General features: G+C 45.8%; 1 protein-coding gene across 3 annotated transcripts; it reads left to right on the top strand.

The window, feature by feature from the left end:
• Positions 1-6,698: 6,698 nt before the first annotated feature.
• Positions 6,699-23,903, top strand: LOC138624277 (PDZ domain-containing protein 4-like). 3 transcript variants are annotated; one of them, XM_069704299.1, is made up of 8 exons: positions 6,699-8,841; positions 16,058-16,111; positions 16,669-16,979; positions 17,127-17,214; positions 17,310-17,408; positions 17,507-17,569; positions 18,228-18,329; positions 20,479-23,903. In XM_069704299.1, the coding sequence occupies exons 1-8, from the start codon at positions 8,782-8,784 to the stop codon at positions 22,543-22,545; spliced, it is 2,844 nt and encodes a 947-aa protein (XP_069560400.1). In that variant the 5' UTR covers positions 6,699-8,781; the 3' UTR covers positions 22,546-23,903. The 3 variants fall into 3 exon arrangements, with proteins under 3 accessions (XP_069560400.1, XP_069560401.1, XP_069560402.1); XM_069704300.1 differs by lacking the exon at positions 16,058-16,111; XM_069704301.1 differs by lacking the exon at positions 18,228-18,329.
• The last annotated feature ends 62 nt before the right edge of the window (positions 23,904-23,965 follow it).

Genomic DNA, 23,965 nt, shown 5'->3' with positions numbered 1-23,965 from the left:
TGCTCTTTCTTCACCACCCTTTCATATGCCTGACCTCGCCCACCATCTCTACCTGATGTGACTCAAATTTATATACCTTTAACCCCCACCCTCTCATTTTTTTTGACCCCCTCTTTCACACTTTTTTCCACATCAGCAGCAGATGCAGAGACATACACAAAGGACAGAGGCAGAGCTGGAGAAAGAGTGGGGAGGTGGAGGCCAAAGGAGTGGAGATGAAAGGCGAGGTAAAGGGAGAAAAACAGCATGAAATAGTGTGAAATGTGAGGGGGGAGTAAGAGTGGAGTGAGAGGGAGGTGAGGTGAGGTGTTCTGGATAAAGAGCGGTGGGGGTGCGTGGAGAGACTGGCTAATGATATATTGATTTGACTTGGGGCAAATAAGTGGGAGTACGTGGGAGGAGGAGAAGAGTCGCAGCTCGCAGATGTCTTAAAACACCTGGGTGGGGTATATTTCGTTCATTATCTGCTCAGACTGAGGAGAAGAGAAGCACAATTTGTAAACATCATCTGGCATCGCAGCCAGGCTTATGTGTGTTGACACAAAAGCGTTACTTTAAACATTGTTTTGCAGCATTTGCAAGAAATTTAAGAACATTTTTAATTGGTTTTTATCCCTGTAAAACGAAGGCTCAGCTGTCAAGCAGAGCGTTGAGCCAGGCCAGAATAATATCAAAGCTTCTGGCTATAAAAGCAAGCATTTAGACGGTGGACGGTCACTGGGGATCGCATTAGGTGAGATCCTTAAGGGGGAGCTCACTGAGGGTGGAGATGGAGGGATGCACTGGAATTAACGGGATTTTGTATGTTTCTCTTCAAAATGCATCATCGACTGCATGTGTCCGTGCACTCGTGTCCCTGTGGGCGAATAGGTGAAGGATGCTGATATTGATTATTATCTACATCTCTGAATGACCCGGCCTTTATTGATCATGAGAGTCGATGGACATAAAGTATCATGATAGGAAAAAGTGCCCTGGGAATAATTTGGAATCTCCCAGCTGGAATAGCCACACAACCAGCGGGTTTAAATTTGTATATCTGAGATAATATATGCATTTAGAAAATTAATTGATACCATACTGAGACTTTGTTAACACTTCCTCGGCTACTGTGGCAGTGCCATCGTTCCTGTCGTGCTAATGTGATATCAGGTGACTGCCCGTGCTGTTACATGTGAATTCATGTGTGATACTTGACTACAGACTGAGACGCGTTAGAGTGAGCAGTCATCCAGGCGTAGGAGATGTGGACTCCATATTGTGGTTTCTGTATTAGCACTCAAATTAATTAGCCCACTCTCAATAAGCCTGCCATCTCCCCTATGGTTCCGTGGTAATCACTTCTCCCTTTGGAAAATTCCAATCAACGCCCACTGTGCCTCTTTTGTGTTTTCCTCTCAAATCCCTGTTTCTCCACCTGCTGCTTCAGCCACTCTCTTCTCCTCCACCCAGCTCTCTCTCATGCTCTCTTCACTCTCTGTTTCTAAAGTCTCTCACAATTTTTTTTAAATCCCCCCCCCATCTATTTCTTGTCTCAGTTTGGTCTTTAGGCCTTTCAGTTATTCAGTATATTCCGTGTATCCCTCCCTCCATCCACCAGAGGTCCCCAGTCTCTCTCTCCCTCTGTATGCTCCATCTCCTGCCTGCCACGCCCACCTCACCTGCTTCCAGGTCCCCAGTCTGCTTCACCTGCAGCCAACCCATTCAGTCACAGTGTACCACTTTGAGTTTGCCGGATCATAACTTTTTCCTTTATAGTTTTCTGACAGTTCTGTTTCCTTGTCATTATCTTGTCAGCTTTGGCCCCAGCTTCTCCTCATGTTTAATGTTCACCTGCATGGCCTTTGTTTGTTGAAACATTCATTGTCAGTCAAGTTTTCCATTCTCTTCACATCTGCCTCAGTGTGCATTTATTAAACTGTTACATTTCTCTTTGATTTTGAAGATGCCGCAAGCAGCTCTTTGCAGGGTCCTTCTTATGAAGAGGAGGATGGACCAGCAGCAAAAAAAATCTCTCCGGTGTCAGTCGTTCCTGCTTTACAGGTGAGATGGTGTTACTCAAAGCCAAACCCCTTGCTTCCTTCACCCTTCCCTCCCCTTTACCCTCCCCTCTCCCCCATCCTTACTCTGTCTGTTGTGACAAGATAGCAGAAAGTGTGAGAGGTGGGAATAGAGGGAGTTGTGACGAGTGAGGATTTGTGAACAGTGATGGGTTGACATTAGGGAATAAGCCCCCCATCTCCCTGACTACTACGAAAAGCCATTAATTTGTGGGAGAGGACTTACATGCCCCACGTGACTGTCAGCCCCTTGTGATAGACAGTTAATTCAGTTCTTTGTACTGCTTCACAACTCTCAAGTGTGTCTGCTTGTCGCTGTCTCACTTCTGCCCCCCCCCCTTTTTTTTTTTAAAAACATTTCCTTGTTGTTTTGGTTTGAAAACCTCCCCTTTTTAGCTAAAATGAAATCTTTAATTTAATGCTTTAAGTCCAAATCTTCATTGAGAGGGTTCCACGTTGTTACATTTGTTTCTCGGTTATTTTGATTTTTTATTTTTTTCCTCCTTTGGCAAGAAACCTGAGAACAAAATAACGTGTGCAAGATCACAAGACAAGTTAGTCATTACAAACAGATATACAAATGAAAACAATCACAAATATGAATGAACCAATATGACCAAGTAGGACATCAAAGAGCAAACACCTGTAAATTCCAGATTTTGCAAACCTTCGATGTCATGGCAACAGTAAATGGAATTTGACAAATATTGTCAGGAACAACACTAGTGGCTACGCTCCAGAAAACATCTGGCTCCAATAGACTCCTGTTCAAAGAGAGTCAACTTCTCATTAAATCCAAAAACAACTTGTTTTTTATGCAAGTCGTTATGTGCAGCCACGGTGGGCATAGTGTCCTCAGTCTGATCCATGCCTCGCTCCTCCCCTGCTCCATCCTCCTGGTCACTTCTAGCTCCACAAAAAACAAAATGCCAACCTTGAGTTTTGAAAAGGGCAGTTCACAAACCGATGGGTGACGTCACGCTGGGCTGTCACTTGGTAAATCTGCAGAGTGAAGCACAATATTGCATTTCATCAAACGAGCAACACCCAAACAACAACCAAATTCAAAACATATTAGGAATAACTACTTTTGAAAGTTTATTTTAGTGGCACAATGTCATCCCTCATGTATTCTGTTGATGCAAACCACAGTTGATTCCTGTCTTGAGTCCATTTTCCGCAGCCAGTTAGTTAACCAGTCCACGTTTCTACTGACCAAAGTTTCAACCACTCAAGTTCGATTAGACACAGTTGCTCCTTTATAGTCTCCTCTCAGTTCACACATGTTGGCCTTCTCTTTCTTTCATGTATCTGTCCGTCCACAGCCTCAGTCCTTATCTCATGCCACCTCAGCGCTGCTTTGTGGCACCTGACCCCCATCGTGTCCTCTGTGAAATAGCTCTGTGACTCCTCCAGAATGCCAATGAGGCGACTGCGGGGGGTCATTTTCTACTATCCGTCAAGCACAACTCTTACTATGATATCTCAGACACGTCACAAGTACATACAGTACACGTGTGAATGCATAGACACACATATGCAAAAAAAACCAACAACAACACAAAATATGATTCCACTTGCAGCATATTATGTACTCGCAGCCTTCTGCTCGCAGCAGTAAATAAATAATGAGAACTCGGTTAAAATTCTGCCAGTATTCCACTGCTCTGCTGCTGTCAACCTTCTGCCTCCCTTTAAAGAAAAGGCAGGAAGGTCTCGGTGGAAAGAAATAAACTATTTCTCTTTAGTTTTTACATATTTCTATTCCTCTGCTTTTATCTCCTTCTGTACATCCCTCTCATGCTCCTTTACTTCTTTTCCCTTTCTACTCCCCTCGAAAAACTTCTCAGCTGATTCTCTGTCGCTGCCTTTGTTTCGCTCGTGTAGGCATAATATTTCCCATTAACATTTCTGCAAGAGAAGCTCACAACTCTTCCCTCTTGTGCAATTTGGCGACGCACTTTGTCTCGTGGAATATAACAGGAAAACTAAGATGCTTCTGAGTTGAGTTATGTGTAGAGGTACAGCAATGTCAGGACAAAGGTGGAGTTGGGTGGAGAAGTAGAAGGGCGGTGACCTTGGGCTACCTGCCCTTTGTTCAGCTGGGAGTAAAGGAGCAGTGGTGGATAATGTGAAATGACAAGCGTTGGTATTTAAGCTGGAAAAGGATCATGATGTGAGCCGTTCAAGGCAGATCTGTCTGTTTAAATGGGATTATCTCCGGAATTGGGCAGTTGATATTTCAGAGTATAACAACATAACAATCTGACCTTTAGTGTTGAGATGAAGATCTAAAGCCGACAGATTGGGGCTGAGTAATGCACGAGTGCAACAGATAACAAGGAGATGTCCGTGTATGTGTGAGAAACGGTTACGTGTGTGGGGTTGGCTTCAGCATTAGTGGCTGTGCAGCATTGTGAGACGGGCTAAAATATGTGTAAGCCTGTTGAACCAGACACAGCTACCATGAAATCCTGTTTCAGACTGGCTTACAGCAAATATCACAAAAGGAGAGGTTGAATGTGTGTGGTTGTGTGTGTGTGTGTGTGTGTGTGTGTGTGTGTGTGTGTGTGTGTGTGTGTGTGTGTGTGTGTGTGTGTGTGTGTGTGTGTGTGTGTGTGTGTGTGTGTGTGTGTGAGCAGCAGATAAACACAATAAGTAACACGGCCCTGCATGCTTACAAAAGGCTGCTCTTCATTTCATAGCATCTGATGAATGTCTCTGTTTGATGTAGCAGGGAGAGTTCAAGCACATAAAGATGGAAAGGTAGACGGGTAGAAAATTACATTGTCCCCATAGAAAGGGAGGCTCTGAGCGTGGTGGAGTAGAGCCAAAAACCAAAACCAAAATCTCAGCATGTTCATCAGGAACTTAAATCCTTTCTGCCCTACAGACTGTCTCGCCCTGATGTATTTGACTGTGGCACTGCGGTAAATATGCCAGTAAAGCCTCCTCTTCTTTTGTTATAAACAGAAAATTAGCTAATGTTCTGAGTGTAGAGTTGCAGGGGGAGAACAAGAGTGATGGAATTTTACTCGGAAAATATCTCCCAGGCTGGGCAGACACTTGGACTAAAATGCCTCCATATGCCTCTGCCTCATCCCGCCTCATCCCGCCTCAGCAGGTCATTTTGATCACTGCAGAAAAACCGTCGTTCCACCCCATCTCCACTTCACCACTGCTCTCCCACACAGTCATTTGCATTTTCCTCTCCTGGCTCTCCTCCATATCTTTAATTTCATCCTGTCACACCTGTTATTCAATTGTTTTTCCTCTTCTTTTTTTTTTTTTTCTCTCTCCCCCTCCTCTAGTTTCTTTTCCCTCCTTCTTTGTTGCAGCGCAGAGCCTCATCTAAATGCACAGCCAGTCATGAGCTCTCTACCTGCTTTGGGCTCCTTCACTGGCGTGGAAAAGTGCAATCACCCCGCTTTTTCAAATATATCTCATAACGACACAAGGTGAAACAGAAGAGCTTAAATGTCACAGGATGAATGGACGTATTCCCTGCTTGCCTCTGTGTGTCTTCACAGTGCCTGAAAACCTTGATATTCCATTCAGTTGTATGTGGCTTTGCCTGTTATCTCGTCCTGTCCTGCTCAAACAGAATGCATAGACTTTTCCAGTGCTTGCTCTCTTGCCTGCAGACAAGCAGAGAGAGGCAGGGGAGTGGAGAGTAAAGGAGGGAGGGAGAGGGTAGCAAATGAGGTGTGGGTAAAAAATGATGGGGCACTAGGAAGGAGAGCAGTAGCCCAGCCCTGGATGTGGAGACAGAAAGAGGGTGGGAGAGAGCCGGAGAAAGAGAGAGATCATACAGTGTAAAAAAAAAAAAAAAAAAAAAAAAATCTAGGAGATTCAGATTTAGTAGTAGTGCGGCGTGCAGATCTGAAAGCTCCTTCTCTGCTGGGGAACAACCGCCTTTTGTGCCCCCCCACCCTCCTCCCCAACCCTCCTCCTCATCTTCGCTGCAGTGGGGGGGAGTGCTTTTGCCGTCGTGCCCGAGGGGGGAAGCCAAGAAGTATCCTCCAATCAGCCGATAGTGATTTCTCTCATCTTGTGAGGCTGCTGATGGTGATTTATCACTGACCTGAGACAGGCGCTGCACTCTGCTCAGCGCTGCAACCACCAGGAGTACTCACCAGGGTTTTCTATTTCTTTCCTTCCACATCCTTCTGTGGATATTTTTTTTGAACAGAATGACCAGAGGACAAAAGGAGGATTAAAATGGACTTTGCACTGCGTGCCCTTCTTTTTCTCCCCTCCTGCAGACCGAAGACGGACTAACTTTTACACGTGCATTTTCGGCACATCGGGACATCTTTTTTTTTTTTTTTTTTTTTTTTTAATACTCAGTAGTTTAATAGAAAGGCATTATTTGTTATGTCATGATATTTTATTCTGAAAGGATGGGAAGTAGGGGCTTATCCGCGACCCTCCACCGCAACGACCATGTAGGGCTGACACTCGGGTAAGATGATGGCGAACAGGCGACGGAGAGAGGGGGACGACAGTTGGAGCACACCTGCCTGCTGAGCATGTCTGGCACTTCACTGGAGCTTGACTGGCTGTCTGCTCTCGAGAGTTTTGACTATCAGGTTGTTTGCAACACCCCCCCCCCCCACCCCCTCCACCCCTCCACCCCACTCGCTCCATCACCACCCTCCCAAGTTATCGTGCCTCTCATCGAGTAGCGGATAGCTTTCCTGCGCGCGTGAGGATGTGACCGAGTGTGCGCGCGCGCGGTGTTCGTGTAGGGAGCCAGAGTTTGGGATTACGCCGCCTCTGGAAAGGATACAGGTGTAGCGGAGCCTTTGAATGAGGATTAAGCGGCGCTAACACCTTGTCGCAGGCGGCGCGCGGGGCGATGGACCTTTTAGACAAGACTCTCGTGCCACGAGCGCTCGCCGACGGATTAAAGATAGAGGTTTAAGTGACACGATGAGACTCCGAGGGCGAGGAAGGGGACACGAGCACAGCAGAGAAAGTTCGGATTCTGTTCCCTAATTCAGGTTATCGCCGAAGGGTGCAGGCGGAGGCACTTTTTTTTTTTTTTTTTTTTTAAAGTAATGGGAATAGACAGAGGCTGTTTATGATAGCTTTGATATGTGGCTACATTAAAAACAACAACAACAACAACAACAAAAAGTATTGTGGAGTCAGTAAATATGTTTAGAACCTGCTTTAGTGAAGGAAATAATTGGACAAACATTGAGGGTACTTGTCATAAACAATCTTCAGCTCCCCAATAACCCCGCAAGCACAAACTCCCAATTGATCCATGAGTTGATGTTCTGTTGATGGAGTCTTGTAAAGTCTCGGTTTTATGAGGTCACTATTTGATTATAAGTCGTCATTTGTCTCGCCCCAGAGTGCCGAGTGTGCTGTAGCTGAGAATCAATGGTCTAATATTTGTCATGATGTGACGACAGATCAGATAAAACCCCACAATGTACTGTAATGATCTGTGAAATTACAGTTTTGATGTGTTTTATCTACGTGCAGCGTCTTGTTTGGAGAGGCTCTGTGAAAAAGAACTTCTCCACTGATGGCAGGGCTTCTGACAGTTACAGGAAATTTGGCAGCGTGTGTGTAGTGAAGCTTGTACTTGAAAGAATCCGGTGTTGTAGCCTGTCTTGATACATCTGCAGGTGTGCATGTGTTTTGGGCACATCTCCCTGGCTTACAGTTTATCTCAGCCGCACAGCCAGGGCTTTCACATCCAGGCGAATAATGTAATGGGCACCACTTTACACCCCCCGGCCTGTCCCACGTCTCCACTCGGGAGGGTTTAAGCAGAGGTAAATTAGGAAATACCCCGTAACAATGCATTGATCCTTAAGTGGAGGAACAGAGCAGGTGAAGAGGATTCTGACGGGGCTTTCAGGTGTTATCTCAGCAGCCACACTCTGCAAAACCTGGAAAGCAAAGAGAATAGTTGGTTTGGAAGCTCAGTGTGCGAGTGAGGAAAGCAGTAGGAAAAACAAGACCGAGGCGGATTCTGTGATAGTTGCATTGTTTGTATCTAACTTGTACAAAGAGCTTTGCAGAAAGTGTGTTGTTTAGAGGTTTGCTGCTGCGAGTGAAAACACTCAGCAACAGCGTGGGAGAGTTCAGAGTTCTGCTGGGAATAAAACCTGCTCTGTGCAGCAGTTTTTGACAAAGAGCCAATGTAGCAGGGCACGGCTATTCTGCGTGATCATATTTGACAAGTTACTGCATAAACTCTGAATTGCATGAAACAACTGTGTGATCAGTTTAATGAAGCACAACCCGGCAGGACAACACATCTTTTCCCTGGATGCAGTCAACAATCCTTCCTGTTCTAACTGTGCAAAAAGATCAAATCAACCCAACGCTGGAGGATCTACAAGCACAGCAACTTAAACAAGCAACATTTCTGCCTGCAATGGAGACGGAAACAAACATGTGGACTTGCTACGCTGAAACTATCTCCGCATTTACATTTTCCCTGGATATTAACACTTGAATTGTGAGCACAACCCAAGACGAGAGAACAGCAAATTAAACTGTGTTCTTTCCCGGCAGGGATGTGCCGTGTGTTGCTCTGAGGAGGGACTACTGTTTTATTCCACAACCCCGCGAATGAGGGTGGGGCTCTCCCACTGCCACAGACAAAGACTGCACAAAGAATTCCTGGTGTGAGATCTGGTCATCTGGGGCAGCTGTTCGACCTGCACAGTCCGGCACCGTGTCAAAAGTCACGATGGGGTGCAACATGTGTGTGGTTCAAAAGCCCGAGGAACAATACAGGGTCATGTTCCAGGTGAGCGCTCGGGTCTCCTCTCCTCTTTCTGTCTCTATCACTTGCTCATATCTCTTCCTTTTTAAGTCTTCATGTTTGTTTGTTTGTTTACTCTCACATTCTTTGTTTTCCCACTTAACTTGGTCCCTTTCTTACAGCGACGCTGTTTCATGAGTGACAAACACATTTCTGTTGCAGGAATCATCAGAACCTCATGATGTTAACACACTCATTTAACCAAAAATATTCCCATATTTAATTCCTAATAACTAGTTATGAAACAAACCGCATCATCGGGTAATTTAGGAATGAACAAAACATTAGCACCCCATTATGTAATTATAAACATAACAGTTAAATGCATTGATGTAAATGTCAAGGATAAATAACATCACGAAGTAATTAATTAATACATCAAAGTAAAACACAAGCGCCACATTATGTCATTAGAGAGACATGATAACATTTTGCTGAGGCAAATTAAGTGAATTAAACCAGTGAATGCATTTAACATGATGGATTTGATACCAGTTGCGGATCATCTAACCCGTGTAAAACCACCTTTCTCGTGGACGTGCCCTTTTTGTGCAATGAACCCAGTGCCTCTTGACCACGGCTATTAATTGCTGTATTGCAAAAGTCATTCGGTGACAGTGATACAGATAATTATGTTAATGATACGTCACAGTGATTATGATGATATGATACAGCCACACCGCCTCAGATGCAAAGATACTCTGGCGTTGAGAGAGTAGACTTGTTTTGCAGAGCCACAGAGGCAGAAGGATGGATTGTTAAACTGGGCTAAAGTGTTATGGGAGAGAGGGGTTGCCACGGTTACAGCCTCAGCACCACCTGCCAACTGGGACCACAGACTGTATGTGAGTAAGCTCATCTGGCTGTGCAGTGCCTAAGGAAGCTCCATGCTTGGCAAGTCGGCGATGCATGCACTGACCAAAATAAGTCCCATGCTTACTAAGCATGAAAAATGCCCCGCCACTCGTGGGTATGCAAGTGCAACACTTTTAGTATCTGTGGCACCGGGAGCCTCAGCTGGGTCTGTGTTGCATGTTGGAGACGGAGTCTGGGCCAGTTAACTGGGCTGCATCTGGTGCCAGAGGCGATGCCAAGAGAGAGGAAAACAGGAAGAGAGGCCGAGTCCAAATAGTAGTGCGGTAATGAGCCGAAGAGGGAGTCAAAATAAGCAAATGAAAAAGGGAGAGAAAGCCAGACAGTTTTTCTCTCTTTCTGCCTTTTTTTTTTTTTTTTTCCTTTTCTCCATGCTGCTTGCCCCTTAGATGTCCAAAGTAATTGATTTGAGCGCTTCATGGCCCAGGGGTGAATATAACGGCTTGAGTGACTTCACTAATCCCCAGGGTGGAGGGTAGGGGGAGCGAGCTGGTGCGCCCAGTCTGGTATGTGATCATAAAAATCCAGAGCGGGGCCGCTTCGTTCCACAATCAGTGACCCTATCTAACAGGGGTCAGGAGTAATGACAGTGACCACATGCAGGTCAGCGTCCTCGAAAGTGGAAATCAAATAATTTGACTGATCCGGCGATGTGAGGTCAACCCAGAAGTCTGTCATCCCAGAGCACTTTGATCGCAGTCAGACACTTGTGCGTGGTGTCCAGACGGGTGTGGCGATGAGTGGACCGAACAGCGACAGGAAATGTCTGGTATGATGTGGAGCATGGAGGGGAGTTGTCATGTTGTATACAAAGCAGTTGCGTGAGTGGTGGTTGTGTAGATACCTGTTGTTATTTTGTTTTTGTTTTTTGTTTTTTTTGGGGGGGTGGGGGGCGGGGCAGTGAGACTACACATAATGCGGTCTGTTAAACCTGAAACAACACTGCTGGAGCATGAGACAAGAGAGCAAACACAGATGGGGAATGGAAGCGGAGCCAGAGCACGTTGGCGTTGACAGGCTGACGTTTTCAAGTGCAATTAGAATACAATGAAAACTGCCAAGTCTCATGTAAGAAGCATGAGCTGATGTGTGTTATACAGCAGAACAAGTGAAAATGTACTAAGCAAAAAAAAAAACGAAAATATAAAAAATCAGCGCCAACATGCAGATTGTTTTTTTTTCCATTAAAAAAAAAAAAAAAAAAATCTGTTATTACATGTTATGATTACAAATGCAGAAATTCTAGCTGTGCAGATGGCTCATTAATCCAAAGATCATGCTGAGCAAAAAGAAAATGCGGTGTATGTAGTATGTAATCATTAAAAGAATCATCAAAAAAGATAAACATAATTACATTCCCTTCACATTTCATGGCTCTCCACGCTATGCATTTTACCTTTAGAGCTTTGCAGCTTTGAGCTGTTTTCCTTAACTAACGTCTATAATTACACCTTCAAATTAAACGCAGTCTACCGAGTCTGTCTTCAGACAATAAATACAGCATTAAACAGCTTACAGCTACAGCACACTGTTAAAAACAGCCTGTTAAAACTGACTATATCAAAACACTTGCTTCTGTAGCCAAAGGAATAAAGCTCATGCATTATACATCGGACCTCTGCTACACAGTACGCTGCTCACTGGTGGTAGGAACACACCCAATGGCATGTTTCTAATCAATACTGCCTCCTATAGCCGCAAGTAAGACTGCATATTGGCATTCAGTTGATGAATCACAGACCTGGCTCATCATAAACCATTGTGAGCCGGAGATTGCATTTTACATACATTTTACCTGACACACGCACACACGCGCGCACACGCACACACACACACGCACACACACACGCGCACACACGCAGTAAACCTGTGGCCCCCTGAGCCCTGCAGCCGCTCCCTTCTCTTTTTTTTTTTTTTTTTCTCTCCCCCTCCTCCGTCACTCTAAAGTAAAGCAGGGAGGCTGTTTCCATGGCAACCGGCATCATTAAACAAACCTAATGTGCCTTCATTCACAATGACACGAAGAAACATGCTGACGTTCACACGCAGGAATCGATGCATGCCGATGACCGGTGGACGCAGACAGATAAGTGCAAACCCGGTGCACGCTCATGCGTGTGAATGGTGCCAGCATGTGAACATACACACTAAAGGTGTGGAGGGTGGGGTGGGGGGGGACGACAACCTGACGGTGCACCATAACATAAAGAATCTCAAGGGCATTATGTATTGTAGGGCTTCTGTAAAAGAATATGAGGTATTCCTGTTATTTTTCCACTCTGCTGTATATCACTTATGACATAATTTTTTCCCATTGATCGCTCATTTTCTCTTTTTGTCCTCCGTTACATATATATCAAAGGTAACACTTTAATTGAACCCTCCATCTAACATCTCTGAACAATGGATAAACGTTTAATAAATGGTTTATAACACGTTGTGATGTAGCGATATTCGGACATAATGACAAGTCACGATGTTCAGTTCAACGATTTTATCTTCAATGAATCTACTATTTAATAAAGATCTATATCATATAATAGACTGTTGTATCGTGGAGGCTTCACAGGAGGGGTTAAAGTTGTTGACAATTATATCGATAAACACTTAGAAAGACACGATGTTCCTACAACTGCTTTACAGTGTGTTGGAAATCATTTATGCAATTTTTGTAGCCATATAAAGCTTATAAATGCAAAATGTCAATTGCATCAAGTGGAGCAGAAAACAAACAATTAACACTGGTTAATTAGATCAGCCGACAGACTGCTCATTACTACCTCTTGGAGTGTCAGCTTCTTTTAATGTCGAGACTGTGTGTTTTCTCAGGTGAATGAAGTGTGTGTGTGTGTGTGCGCGTGTGTGTGTGTGTGTGTGTGTGTGTGTGTGTGTGTGTGTGTGTGTCAGACTTGTCAGGCATGTGACTGACATGGAGAAGGTGGGACGAAAAGGCTGCAGACGGGGACGATGTCGCTCTCGTCGCTCGTTTAATAACTCCGGAGTGACGGAGGGAAGAAAAAAAAAAGAGCCGATCAGTCGGTGACATGTTGCAATTTCCCTTTAAGTATCAGTTTTATCTCATCTCTCTCTCTCTCTCCAAAAACCTTGTACCTATAATCTGTCTGTCGTTTCAACTGATTTCACGTATTGGACAAATTACGTACATTTCTATCCCCCACACTCCCACTGAGGTTCGTCAGCAGCATCAACATCATTTCAAGGAATGCTCGGATCGCCTTTTCAATCAATATCTTCTCACTGTTATCAGTTTACAATAGGCCGACCACTCCCGGCTTGTCTATTTAAATTAGCTCAGTGATATCAAACAACCGGGGTTACAGCCGGAGTAGGTCAGCTCTGCCTCCAGATTCATTTGATCTTCTGAGGAGGTGACTGCTGCAGCTTCACAAGCATGTGAGATGAGAAAAATCAATTACCAAACAAGTGGAATTCAATATTGTTGGGGTTGCGGGTATCGGCCTTCGGGATCGGAGCTTTTTGCATGAACACTGTGAAAGACGCAGGTAAATCTTGAACTTGGGAAGAAGTCTGTGATGCTGAGAGGGAGAGATTTACCACAACGGCACACTTCAGATTGAGACTGTGATTGTTTATGTGTTTTTACCTCCACTGAAGACCATGTGTCGGATAAGACTCGAGTGAGACATCACCTTCCCCCCACTCTTTTTTTTTTATTTTTTATCTCAGGCTGTTGTACAGCACACCAGATTAATTTGCTCTTTAAAGGGCTTTCAGATAAAAACTAATTATGCATCAACCACTTAGTGATTCCCCACGAGCTCCCATTGTGTGTGTGTGTGTGTGTGTGTGTGTGTGTGTGTGTGTGTGCGTGTGCGTGTGTGTGTGTGTGTGTGTGTGTTTACATGTAAACCCTTAACCCAGAGCGCGCTCACTATTTACATTCACCCGGCAGTTCCTTGAAAGCTTTTTCTTTTTTTTTTCTTTCTACGTTTCTCCTGCATCATTACCCCTCGCTTCACCTCCGTTCCTCCTCGCTCCCCCGTGCACTCCTTCGGTGTCTCTCCTGCTTTCGCGTTCTCTCTCTACACTTTGAACTCTTTGCATCTCTTTCATCTCGGCCCATCCCCACCCTCGGCTCCGCAGCCGCCGCCGCTGATACCACCACCACCCACCCCCCCTGCTGAGACTTTTCTCGACTTGACTATTTTTCTGAATTTTAATTTCATTTTAAAACACAAATATATTGCGTACGGATGCAGTCTGCAGATGGGTGAGAACCATGTCTTTATAATTTGCGTAGCTTGTGTAGCTCATAAGGAGTAGATGTATGTAATGACCTACTAACCCAGAGATAATAGGGAACAGCACATGGTAAGAGACTAATGGATTCTCCATCAAGTCGGGTCCAAAAAAACTGTGTGACACACAGCAACCATTCCCCTGCATGAAGTCATCTTCAAAGCAATCTCAGCAGCTCTCATTGATAATGAATGAGAAACCCCCTCTTACCCGTTCTCTTCGTATTCATACCTGTCAGTCATGACCAAGGAGCTGTCTCCTAATAGCCTCTCTGATCCTGGAGAGCACACATCACTGAAACAATAGAGACCTCCTGCAGTTTGGGGAGAAAAAAAAAAAGATCATGAGTGGAGAGCTGAAACAAATGCTCACGCCAGAACATGTTAATTCACCAGCATGCCATGTCGGGAGGAGACGTCTTCCTTGTTCTGCACGGGTTTCATTAACAGAGACGGCAAGATTTATGAAGGAACATTAGTAGTGAGGAAGGACAAACACAGACACACACACACACACACACACACACACACACACACACACACACACACACACACACACACAAGAGATGGACCGGCTGAAATAGATGGGAAGAGCGGTGAGTTGTTATCTCCAGGGAAGGGACAGGGCAGACAGAACTGCTGAGGCAGCACGGCAAAAAGAAATCCAGGCTAAGGCGAAAACAGGGGCGAGAAGAAACAGGAGAGAGGATGTGGTTAGAGAGGCAGAAAGAGAACGGAGAGGGGGAAATGAATGCAGGCGTGGAAAAGGAGTAAAGATAGGCCAAAAGGATGGTGGCGGTTGCTGCAGCGGTATGAGAGAGTACCAGAGGAGCTCGATGTGGCAAGAAAGTTTTTGTGCTTGGCTGCACAGTGGGAACATTGATTTGACATGCAATTACTGGAAGGGGACAAGAGATGAGAGAGGGAGTGGGAGAATGAAGCAGAGTGGTAAAAGATATGGAGAGTCCCAGACAGCCAAGGTCAGTGCCTGTGTGCAATATGACTGAAACTATACGAAGGTTGTCTGGCTCAGTAACTGCTGCCATCACACTTCCGTTAGTGTCCGTCTGACATGGAGTGAAACGAAGAGGTATTGAACCCGTCTTTATGTGTTGAAACTGTAGAAAAATGTATCGCTTCTCAATGAGCGCTAATCCACTCAATTTCAAACAGGAAGCTACGGCCACGTTGGCACCTCCGGTGAGGCCGCTCTTAAACACAGCAGTGGTTTGACCTAATGGTAACGCCAACACTGAAATAGTCAGCAAATATAATGTTGCGACATGGTATCACGCCACAACGTGTAATGCACCCGCCAGTCCACTTGAGGATAGCGTGTCAGTGTTAAATGTGTAGACTGTATATGAACATGGATGTAGGGCCTTAAACCGCGTTACCTCTCAGGGCCACTCAGGTTGGCTAAAAAAAAAAAATACATGGCTGTACAAAGTGTAGTTCTATACTAAAGCGGTGGACTGACCAACAGCTGCTTGAATCATTAAAAACACTTATAAATTCTGAATGAATCTTCCTCCTTCAGGTTTGTTGGAGGTCCTGTTTGGTTTGAGAAGGATTGTTTTGGTTCAGTCACCTTTTAAAGTCAAAAATCCTCGCACTGTTTCGATTCCTTCTCCAGATTCATTTTCAACAAACTTAAATTTTTAACGCCGCCTTTCTCTCCTTCGTGCTGTTTGTAGCAGCAGCGGGTGGACAAAGAGTTTAAAACAGTACCAGTGAGTCAGGACACACACGTGACCATCACACTGCGCATTTCAAGACCATTTAAACAAACCTCCAATGCCAGAACAGAGAAATTAAATAGGATTTATGAAACATAATTCTCACAGATGTTTTTATTTTTCCAATCGAACGTGTCCGACGTTCGAGCACAAATATCTTTACGGTCGTTTTCGTAGAAGCTCACCTCCGAACAGGAGGGAAATGAAACTTGACTTCTCGGCAACCTCTTTCCATTTTCCAGCTGTTAGCAGTCGTTATTTATTCTGTGACACTGACATTTTCCTGCTTTTCTGTCTTTCTCTCCACAGAAGGGTCACGTAAGCAACATGCTGTGCTCTTTTGATGCTGACGGTCGATTAAAGGTCTCAGTATACAGCTTTCTGCTCTGCTGCCTCTTGTGATGTGGTGTCAAAACCTTTTTTTTATATATATATATATATATATATATATATATATATATATATATATATATAAAAATTTTTTTTTTTATACTTTCTTTGTGCCTGGAGCAACCCTACCAGCCATGCAACACATCAAATAACACTTTATAAGTCGGGTTGGGTGTATGTTTCTAGCTTTCTGTTGACTAACATGTTCTCAGCTTCTCTTTTGTGTAGGTGTGTGTAGCTGTAGTTTCCCACGTGTCCGTTTTCTTCTGTGAACTAACCTTGCCTGTTTGATAGAAATGCAGGTGTCTGTCTTCTTCTGTTCACCTTCTTTTTTTACTTCATCTTTTCACATAGTTTGTTTTTCATTTACACGTCATATTCACTTGAAAATCACGCACATCACTGAATTTATAGCCAGTTTAAATCTTCCTACTGAAACCGCTTCCTTTTTTCCCTCTTGTTCGTTTCATTATGCTTTTCCACTCTTTTCTATTTTTTACTATCTTGTTTTTGTTGTTGTTGTCGTTCAGGTGAATGGGAAGGAGCTGTCCCGCCTGTCTGGGGATCCCACCCTGGACATACGGGACCCCGTGCTGTCCAACATACTAAGGCGGGGGGCGCGCAGACGGGCGGGCCTGGCCGGAGCTCCTGTAGGGCAAGTGCCGCTGACCATGGGCATGGCCGACTGCGTGGACAGCTGCACCCAAACGGACATCAGCTTCCAGCATATGTTGACTCTGGGCAAGAGCAGCCAGCATCCCTGCGGAGCTCCACCCCCACCCGACCCTCCGCCTTCTCCTCCACTGCCGCCACTGCTGGAGCCATATCTATTCAACGAACTGTGAGTGGGAGTAGTCTAATAGGCCTCTGCAGCATGTCCAACTGTCAGAGGTCGTCTGCTACGTTTCGTCCGTGCCGTTCTGTTCACACACGAGAAGTCAGTAGCTGCCCCAATTACTAAATATTTCCTGAACGTTCTCCTTCTCAGCTTCGTGGAGCCGGTTTACTACGACCCCACTGACTACTTCGACATCACCCAGCATGAAGTGGACCGGCAGGATGAGCTCGAATATGAGGTGAGAGACTGTTAAGGTACCCGAGACCTCCGCCACTGAAAGCTGCCCGTCCGTCCTCTGTCTGACAGCCTTGAACTTTTCTCCCCCTGCACCAGGAGGTGGAGTTGTACAAGTCCCGTCAGCAGGATAAACTGGGCCTGACGGTGTGTTACAGAACCGACGACGAGGAGGACCTCGGGATCTACGTAGGAGAGGTGAGGATGGTGTCATGAAAGACAAATATCTAGCAATTCTTTAGCAGACCCTTCTCATCTTCTCAGACTTTAAAACAATGTTTTTTTTTCTTTTTTAGGTGAACCCGAACAGTATTGCTGCAGTAGACGGACGCATTCGCAAGGGAGACAGAATACTACAGGTAGACGTTTGTAGAAGTGCTGTACTGGAGCTCATATTCCTTCCCTATACTGCTTTTGCATATTACAAGTCATTTTATTTACACAGCGCATTTAAACACAACAAAAGTTGCACAAAGTTCTGCACAATAGGAGTCATTAAAATCAATATAAAAAGAAATTAAAGCCTTATAAAGCCAGAACAATAATGCTCAAGAAATCAAATCTAAATTGGGTCTAATCTGTTACTGCCAAAGAAAATAAATGTGTTTTAAATCGAGATTTGAATACCGGTAGTGTAGCTGATGACCTGACCTGAAGAGGGAAGCTGCTCCAAAGTTTTGGAGCTGCGACTGAGAAAGCCGCGTCAGCTCTTAGTGCCAATCTGGATGTAGGATTTATGTATTACTATCTCTGCTGGTAATGCATACATCTGAAGTCGGAAGAGTTAAAGTTTCATTCCAGCCTGATTCACATTTTAAAGGAAACTGCTAACAGTGTCTCAGTTATTATGAATTCTTCATGGATATTATTATCCATGCTATTAAGCTAAGCCAGTGTTGGCTGTTTAAAGGAAACCCATTTCCTGAAGTGTACCATTTAATTGAATCGAGCATTTGTGCAAAGGCTCTTACATTATCTGACATTAGCGCGAGTTCATTCTTTTCTATTCTCCGGCAGATAAATGGAGTGGACATCCAGAACAGAGAGGAGGCGGTTGCTATTCTCACCAGAGAGGACAGCACTAATGTCTCCCTGCTTCTCGCACGACCCGAGATAGAGGTGAGGAAATTGGATATGCAGTCTTTAGGGGGAGCTCGCTGCGAGGCTCGGCCTGAATACTGACCCAAAAAGGCATTCTTCTTCCTTTATCTGCCTTTTTAACGTAGCAAGAAAATAGTTTACTTGCTAGGATTTACTTTACGTTAACATTTAGTGAGATTCGAAGGCAAAAAAAAAAAAAAAAAAAATAAAAGAGGAGATAGAAAAATAAACCGGGGGACATGAGAAAGAGTTTGGTGCCGTTTCAGGAAGCAGGAAAGCAAAAACGTGATGAGAACAGAGATAGCACAAACAGAGACAAAGACGAATAGCGCTCGCACTCACAGTGCTCACGTGGCACCACTTTGTTCCCCTTCAAGGTCACTCCTCTTGCAGATACGAGGGCGCTGGAATACACATCGGACGCCCCTCAATAACACACCTTTTGCCAAACCACTTGCAAACTTGACACGCGTCGACCCGGCTCAAATGAATTCTTCACTGCGTGCCAGATGTGCCGTAGATTGGAGACGGACGTATATGCGAGAACACCACAAAATTTGGTATGCTGCCTGAGCCACGGGGCAGATTTAAAAAGGCGCTCATTAGAAACGGTCGAAGTCAAAGACGCGCACGCACAAATAACCTCGCCGCGGTCTGAACGTGTCCTTGCGTTTGAATAAACGAGCACGAATACTACCTGTGAAAGGATTTATGTTGCCAAGGCATTGTCCCGCATTAAGATTCAAGAGGTGAGGACGCAGAATCATCAGAGGGAAATGCACGAGCGAAGATTAAAGCCTGATCTGTTGTCCTGGGGGAGAAAGAGAGAAGAGCGAAGGGCTTGTCAAAGAATAAGAATGAAGATGAAGATAATCAATACACGCCGTCTGCATGCAGTTCAGAGACAAATCAACCAATTAGGCAAAATCTGCAGAGAGGAGGAGTGAATTGTTTACTAATTTAAGCCCAACTGTTTGTTGTGTTTGATTAGCTTTTGAGGGTGTGCCGATCAAATCTGCAAAGTAAACTGATTAAAGCAACACTTCTTAGGAAATATGAAGTATTAATCTCTGAAGACTGAATCGCTCTTCATTGACATTTCGTCCTTTAATAATTGATGAATGACAAAATGAGTTTCTTTACAATTAGGCAGTTCATATTTGGATCTAGTCCTTTTAGATTGTTTTATTCTAAAGACAAATTACTCAATGGAAACTGGAATTCAGAGTACTGAAAAGGGTGTTTAAAAAAATAATAATAGCAACACAGCCCACTGGCTCCACCTAGCGCCAGAAAGGAGCACTACACTCTAAATTAAGACCGCTATAATGAATATTTTAACACTAATTATTGATCTAAATCTTAGATTTTATGTCAGATGAGTCACTGAGTCATCACCCAATTCTGGAGCTCCTCTCAGCGTTTTAAACCTTTTCAGAGAACAGTCATAGTTTACTGCATTGGTTCTCATCAGCATTGTTCTGAGACAAAACCGTATCTATCAGTGTTAGGAAGGTTACTTTAGACATGTAATAGGTTATATATTACAAGTTACCATATTCTAAAAAAAAAAAAATGTAATATGTAATGTTGCTATTCCAAATACTTCGTCAAAGTAATGTAACTCATTAACTCAATTACATTTGATCGCTTTTGGACAAACGTTTCTAACAAATGTTTGTAACTGGGCAATAATGTTGAAAAGTCCTGAACTATATCTAAATACAACATATATTTCAGCACGTAGTGCTGAATGAATGGAGCGTGTCTGGACGTAGACGGGAGGCATTACTGAAAAGATGCAAAGCAACAGAATGAACATTATATTCTACATATTTAGTTGTTTTTTTTTTACCAAAAATAATATTTTTAGATGTAACCTCTTTGTAAACACCAACACTTTGAAGAGTAACTGTCATTTAATTACACGTTTTAGCTGTAACAAAAGTATATTACTCTGTTCAGGAAGTTCAAATGCTTTTTTTTATACACGACCTAAACGCTTAAAAAAATATTGTTACACTGTTAATCCTTCAGATGTATAGCAACATCCTAATGCCAAGATGTCCTTTGTCTTTTCTGTCTCTCCAACATTTAACTCCTCCACTGCAATTCCATGGTGTGAATTCATCCCCTTGTGTACCCGACACACACCATCACCTGTTAGAATGACAACCAGCTGGATCCAGACGAGCTGGACCTGGAGCCGCTGGACAACGCCGCACATCTGGCCAGCAGCCACAGAGCGAGGAACAGCCCGTCCGTCCTGGGTGCCGGACTGGGCGGCGCCGCGGGCGGAGGCGGACTACGCAGCCACTCGCTGAACAGGGATTCACCCGATCTGCTCCAGACGGTGCTGAGCAACAGCCAGGAGCTGGACAGCGGGGTCGGCCGCACGGACGAAAGCACGCGCTACGAGGAGTCCTCGGAGCACGACCTCCTGGGAGACGACCACACCAGCGCCTCCAACACCAACGCCACCAACACACCCGGCAGCATGCGCAAGTTCTTGTCCGGCCGCGGCGACACGCCCCCCCTGCTGCACTCCCAGGACCTCCAGTTCAGCGCCGACTCCCTCCTCGGACTGGACTGCGTGAACGGAGGAGGGCTGGAGCCGGCGGAGCGACCGGAGAGGGCCTACGTGGTGGACCCGGTGAGGATGATGATGCCCGGGCTGACCGAGGAAGAGTGCGAGCGGTACAAAGAGCTCCTGGAGATCAAGTGCTACTACGAGAAGAACAGCAACGGTCTGATGCTGCTGGGAGATCAGGGGCTGGCACCGGAGGAAGACGGCGTCTCGCTGGACGTGAACAGGAACGAGAGCCTGACGCAGCACGAGATGGCGCTGCTGGAAGAGGAGCTGCGCCACCTGGAGTTCAAGTGTCGCAACATCCTGAGGGCGCAGAAGATGCAGCAGCTGAGGGAGCGCTGCATGAAGGCCTGGCCGATGGAAGAAAAGAACGGGGCGAGTGCGGGGGCCGGGGCCGGACGCTCGGACATCAACGGCACGCTGGGCAGCGAGGAGTCCTGCCACCACGCTCTGTCGGACATCAACGAGCTTCCGGAGAGGGAGCGCTCGGATAAGGACAGCACGAGCGCCTACAACACCGGAGGGGAAAGCTGCAGGAGCACCCCTCTGGTAAATGAACAGTACCCGTCGCACTCCACGCAGAGTCTGGAGAGAGGGGAGTCTCTTCTGCACGCAGGGCTGCAGCTTCCCACCTGCAGCAGGCCGAGAGAGAGGGGAGCCGTGGCGGAGAGAGGCGACGGGACGCAGGTCAACTTAAACCAACCCTACTCGCCGCACAGTCACAGGAGAGCTGAGGCGAGGACATCCAGCCCCGGGGCGAAGGTGAGGTCCCTGTCCCGGGACGGAGGAACCAGGAGGGGCTCAGACGGAGGGGTGAGACGCAACCCCAAAGCCAACGGGACGGCCGAGAGGGCAGGTGGACGCAGCGCAGAGAACAGCCCGTACCTGTCCCGCCGTCAGACTGAGACGAAGCCGCCTCAGCGCTACCTGAGCTGCATGCAGCTGAGGTCCCCCTCCGCCTCCGAGCGGCTGGGCGGACTCCGAAATCTTCCCGGGGAGGGCTCGGCAGAAACCGGGGGCGACGCCAGCCCGATGAGCCTCGGCAGCACGTGCAAAGACGTCGCTCGGGCCCCGGGCGCCGCGCCCTTACCCCTGTCTTCTCCGCTGCTGCCCGCCTCCCCCCGCATGGAGTGGAAGGTGAAGATCCGCAGCGACGGCTCGCGCTACGTGGCCAAGCGGCCCGTGAGGGATCGCCTCCTGAAGGCGCGGGCCATGAAGATCAGGGAGGAGCGCAGCGGCATGACGACGGACGACGACGCCGTGAGCGAAATGAAGATGGGCCGTTACTGGAGCAAAGAGGAGCGCAAGCAGCAGCTGCTGAAGGCCCGGGAGCAGCGGCGGCGCAGGGAGTTCATGATGCAGAGCCGCCTCGACTGTCTGAGAGAGCGGGAGAGGGAGCAGGGAGGAGGAGGAGGAGGAGAAGGCGGTGGAGGAGGAGGAGGAGGAGGAGCAGGACAGCAGGGAGCGACACAGCAGCAGGAGCCCACCTCCATCCTGGAGCTGTGTCACCGCAGGAGCATGAAGAAGCGCAGTCGCAGGATCCTGGACAACTGGATCACCATACAGGAGCTGCTGGCTCACGGGAGCAGGTCTGCTGACGGGAAGAAAGTCTACAACCCCCTGCTGTCCGTCACCACAGTCTGAGATAAGACGCCCCCCCCCCCCACAAGTGTCTCGATAGGGCCGGTAGGATTGAACACAAGCTGCTTCAGTGAACCTCGGCACGACATCTAGCCTGCAGGGAGGCAGAAACACAAAAGTCCACGATGGCAACGTGCATCAGCATACCCGAGGTCCCAGTTTAACTCGCGACCGAGAACAGCAAGCATCTTCCCAAACTGCGAGAAAACACAAGATTTATAACAATGTGCGTTCTGGTGTATTTTAAATATACTGTAGCACGACAGGAAATAAAGCACAGATCAGCATTTTTGAAAATTTTCAGGAGGGAGTTTAAGTCAGGAGGTTGTTCAGAGAGAAACCCCACCCACAGCGCTCGCGGGCCTCTGTTGGATTTTTATGATTGACAGGTTAAGAGAGGAATTTAAAGCGAGGCCAGGAACAAAGCAGCTGTGAAAACACGAAGCGTTAAAAGTCACTTCTGTGCCATAAAACTGTATATTTAGTGTCCACGAGGGACTTTGGATGAAACATCTTCACAAAGCGCATTTGTGTGCCAGTTAACGTAGCTTACATTCTTCCTTGTTCATTCTTGCGGTGTTCATGTACAAATGCTCCTTTTGTTCTCGACGTAGGAAAACGCGACATCATCGTCCGACCACAAACGCCTTTTTTTTTTATTTCATTTTATATCACGAGAAGCTGAGCGGTGCCTTCTTTTCAGGCAGACTTGACTGTAGAGCACAATTTTTAAAGTGGCACAAAAAGGCAGAAATATTGTAGCCGGGAGAAGAAACGCCGAAGCGCTGACTTTTTGTTTACAAGCACAGAGAACATTTGATATCGTTCAAGAAGGCACATTTGCCGTTTAAAAAGGGACAAAATGTCAAATCGTTCTCCCTTCATTTACCATTTCAGAATTAGGTTTTTAGCTAGTAAGCAATGCAATTCAGTTTAACGTTGACTGTGATCAAAGCTATTTCATTGCAATTGAAGATTATTCTCTGTTAATTGGGTTTCCAGCTACATCTCTTTTTTCTTTTTAATCCAGTGCTCCTTAGAATGACAATTATAGCCATGAATGAGGTGACTCAATTTATAAAACCCTGTAAACAAAAGCTGATTTTTCATTTGGCTTAACATGCATGTTTGATATTGAGACTGAAATGTTTTTTGGTTTTTTTTTTTCCATGTACTTTTAAGATTGAAGGCCTTTAACATACTGTATTTGTGGATGTGTCTTTCTATGACTTTGCTCAAACTCCTAGCATAGAAAAAAAAAAAATTACATGGTGTACTTGTTTGTTCAATATTGTGAGGTCCAGTGTCTGCCATTTTACAGTGACCGCTTTTCTAAATAAATGCCGTGATCATTGAAATGATGTCGCTGCGCCGTACTTTAATTTAAAGTGATAAAAATCCGTTATTGGTCCTCCAATCGTTA

The sequence above is a fragment of the Brachyistius frenatus genome, unplaced genomic scaffold, assembly GCF_029030835.1.
Source record: "Brachyistius frenatus isolate BFR_SWC_R1_liver_20210118 unplaced genomic scaffold, ASM2903083v1 Contig_50, whole genome shotgun sequence".
NCBI classification, from domain to species: Eukaryota; Metazoa; Chordata; class Actinopteri; family Embiotocidae; genus Brachyistius; species Brachyistius frenatus.
Note: the sequence above shows the minus strand (reverse complement) of the source record. Positions and strands in the feature narration are given on the sequence as shown.

Excerpts from the sequence above, each read along its gene's own strand:
- LOC138624277 (XM_069704299.1), top strand. The coding sequence starts at position 8,782 with ATGGGGTGCAACATGTGTGTGGTTCAAAAGCCCGAGGAACAATACAGG. Across the intron at positions 17,215-17,309 it reads AGGATGAGCTCGAATATGAG|GAGGTGGAGTTGTACAAGTC; the intron begins GTGAGAGACTGT and ends CCCCTGCACCAG. Across the intron at positions 17,570-18,227 it reads AGGGAGACAGAATACTACAG|ATAAATGGAGTGGACATCCA; the intron begins GTAGACGTTTGT and ends ATTCTCCGGCAG.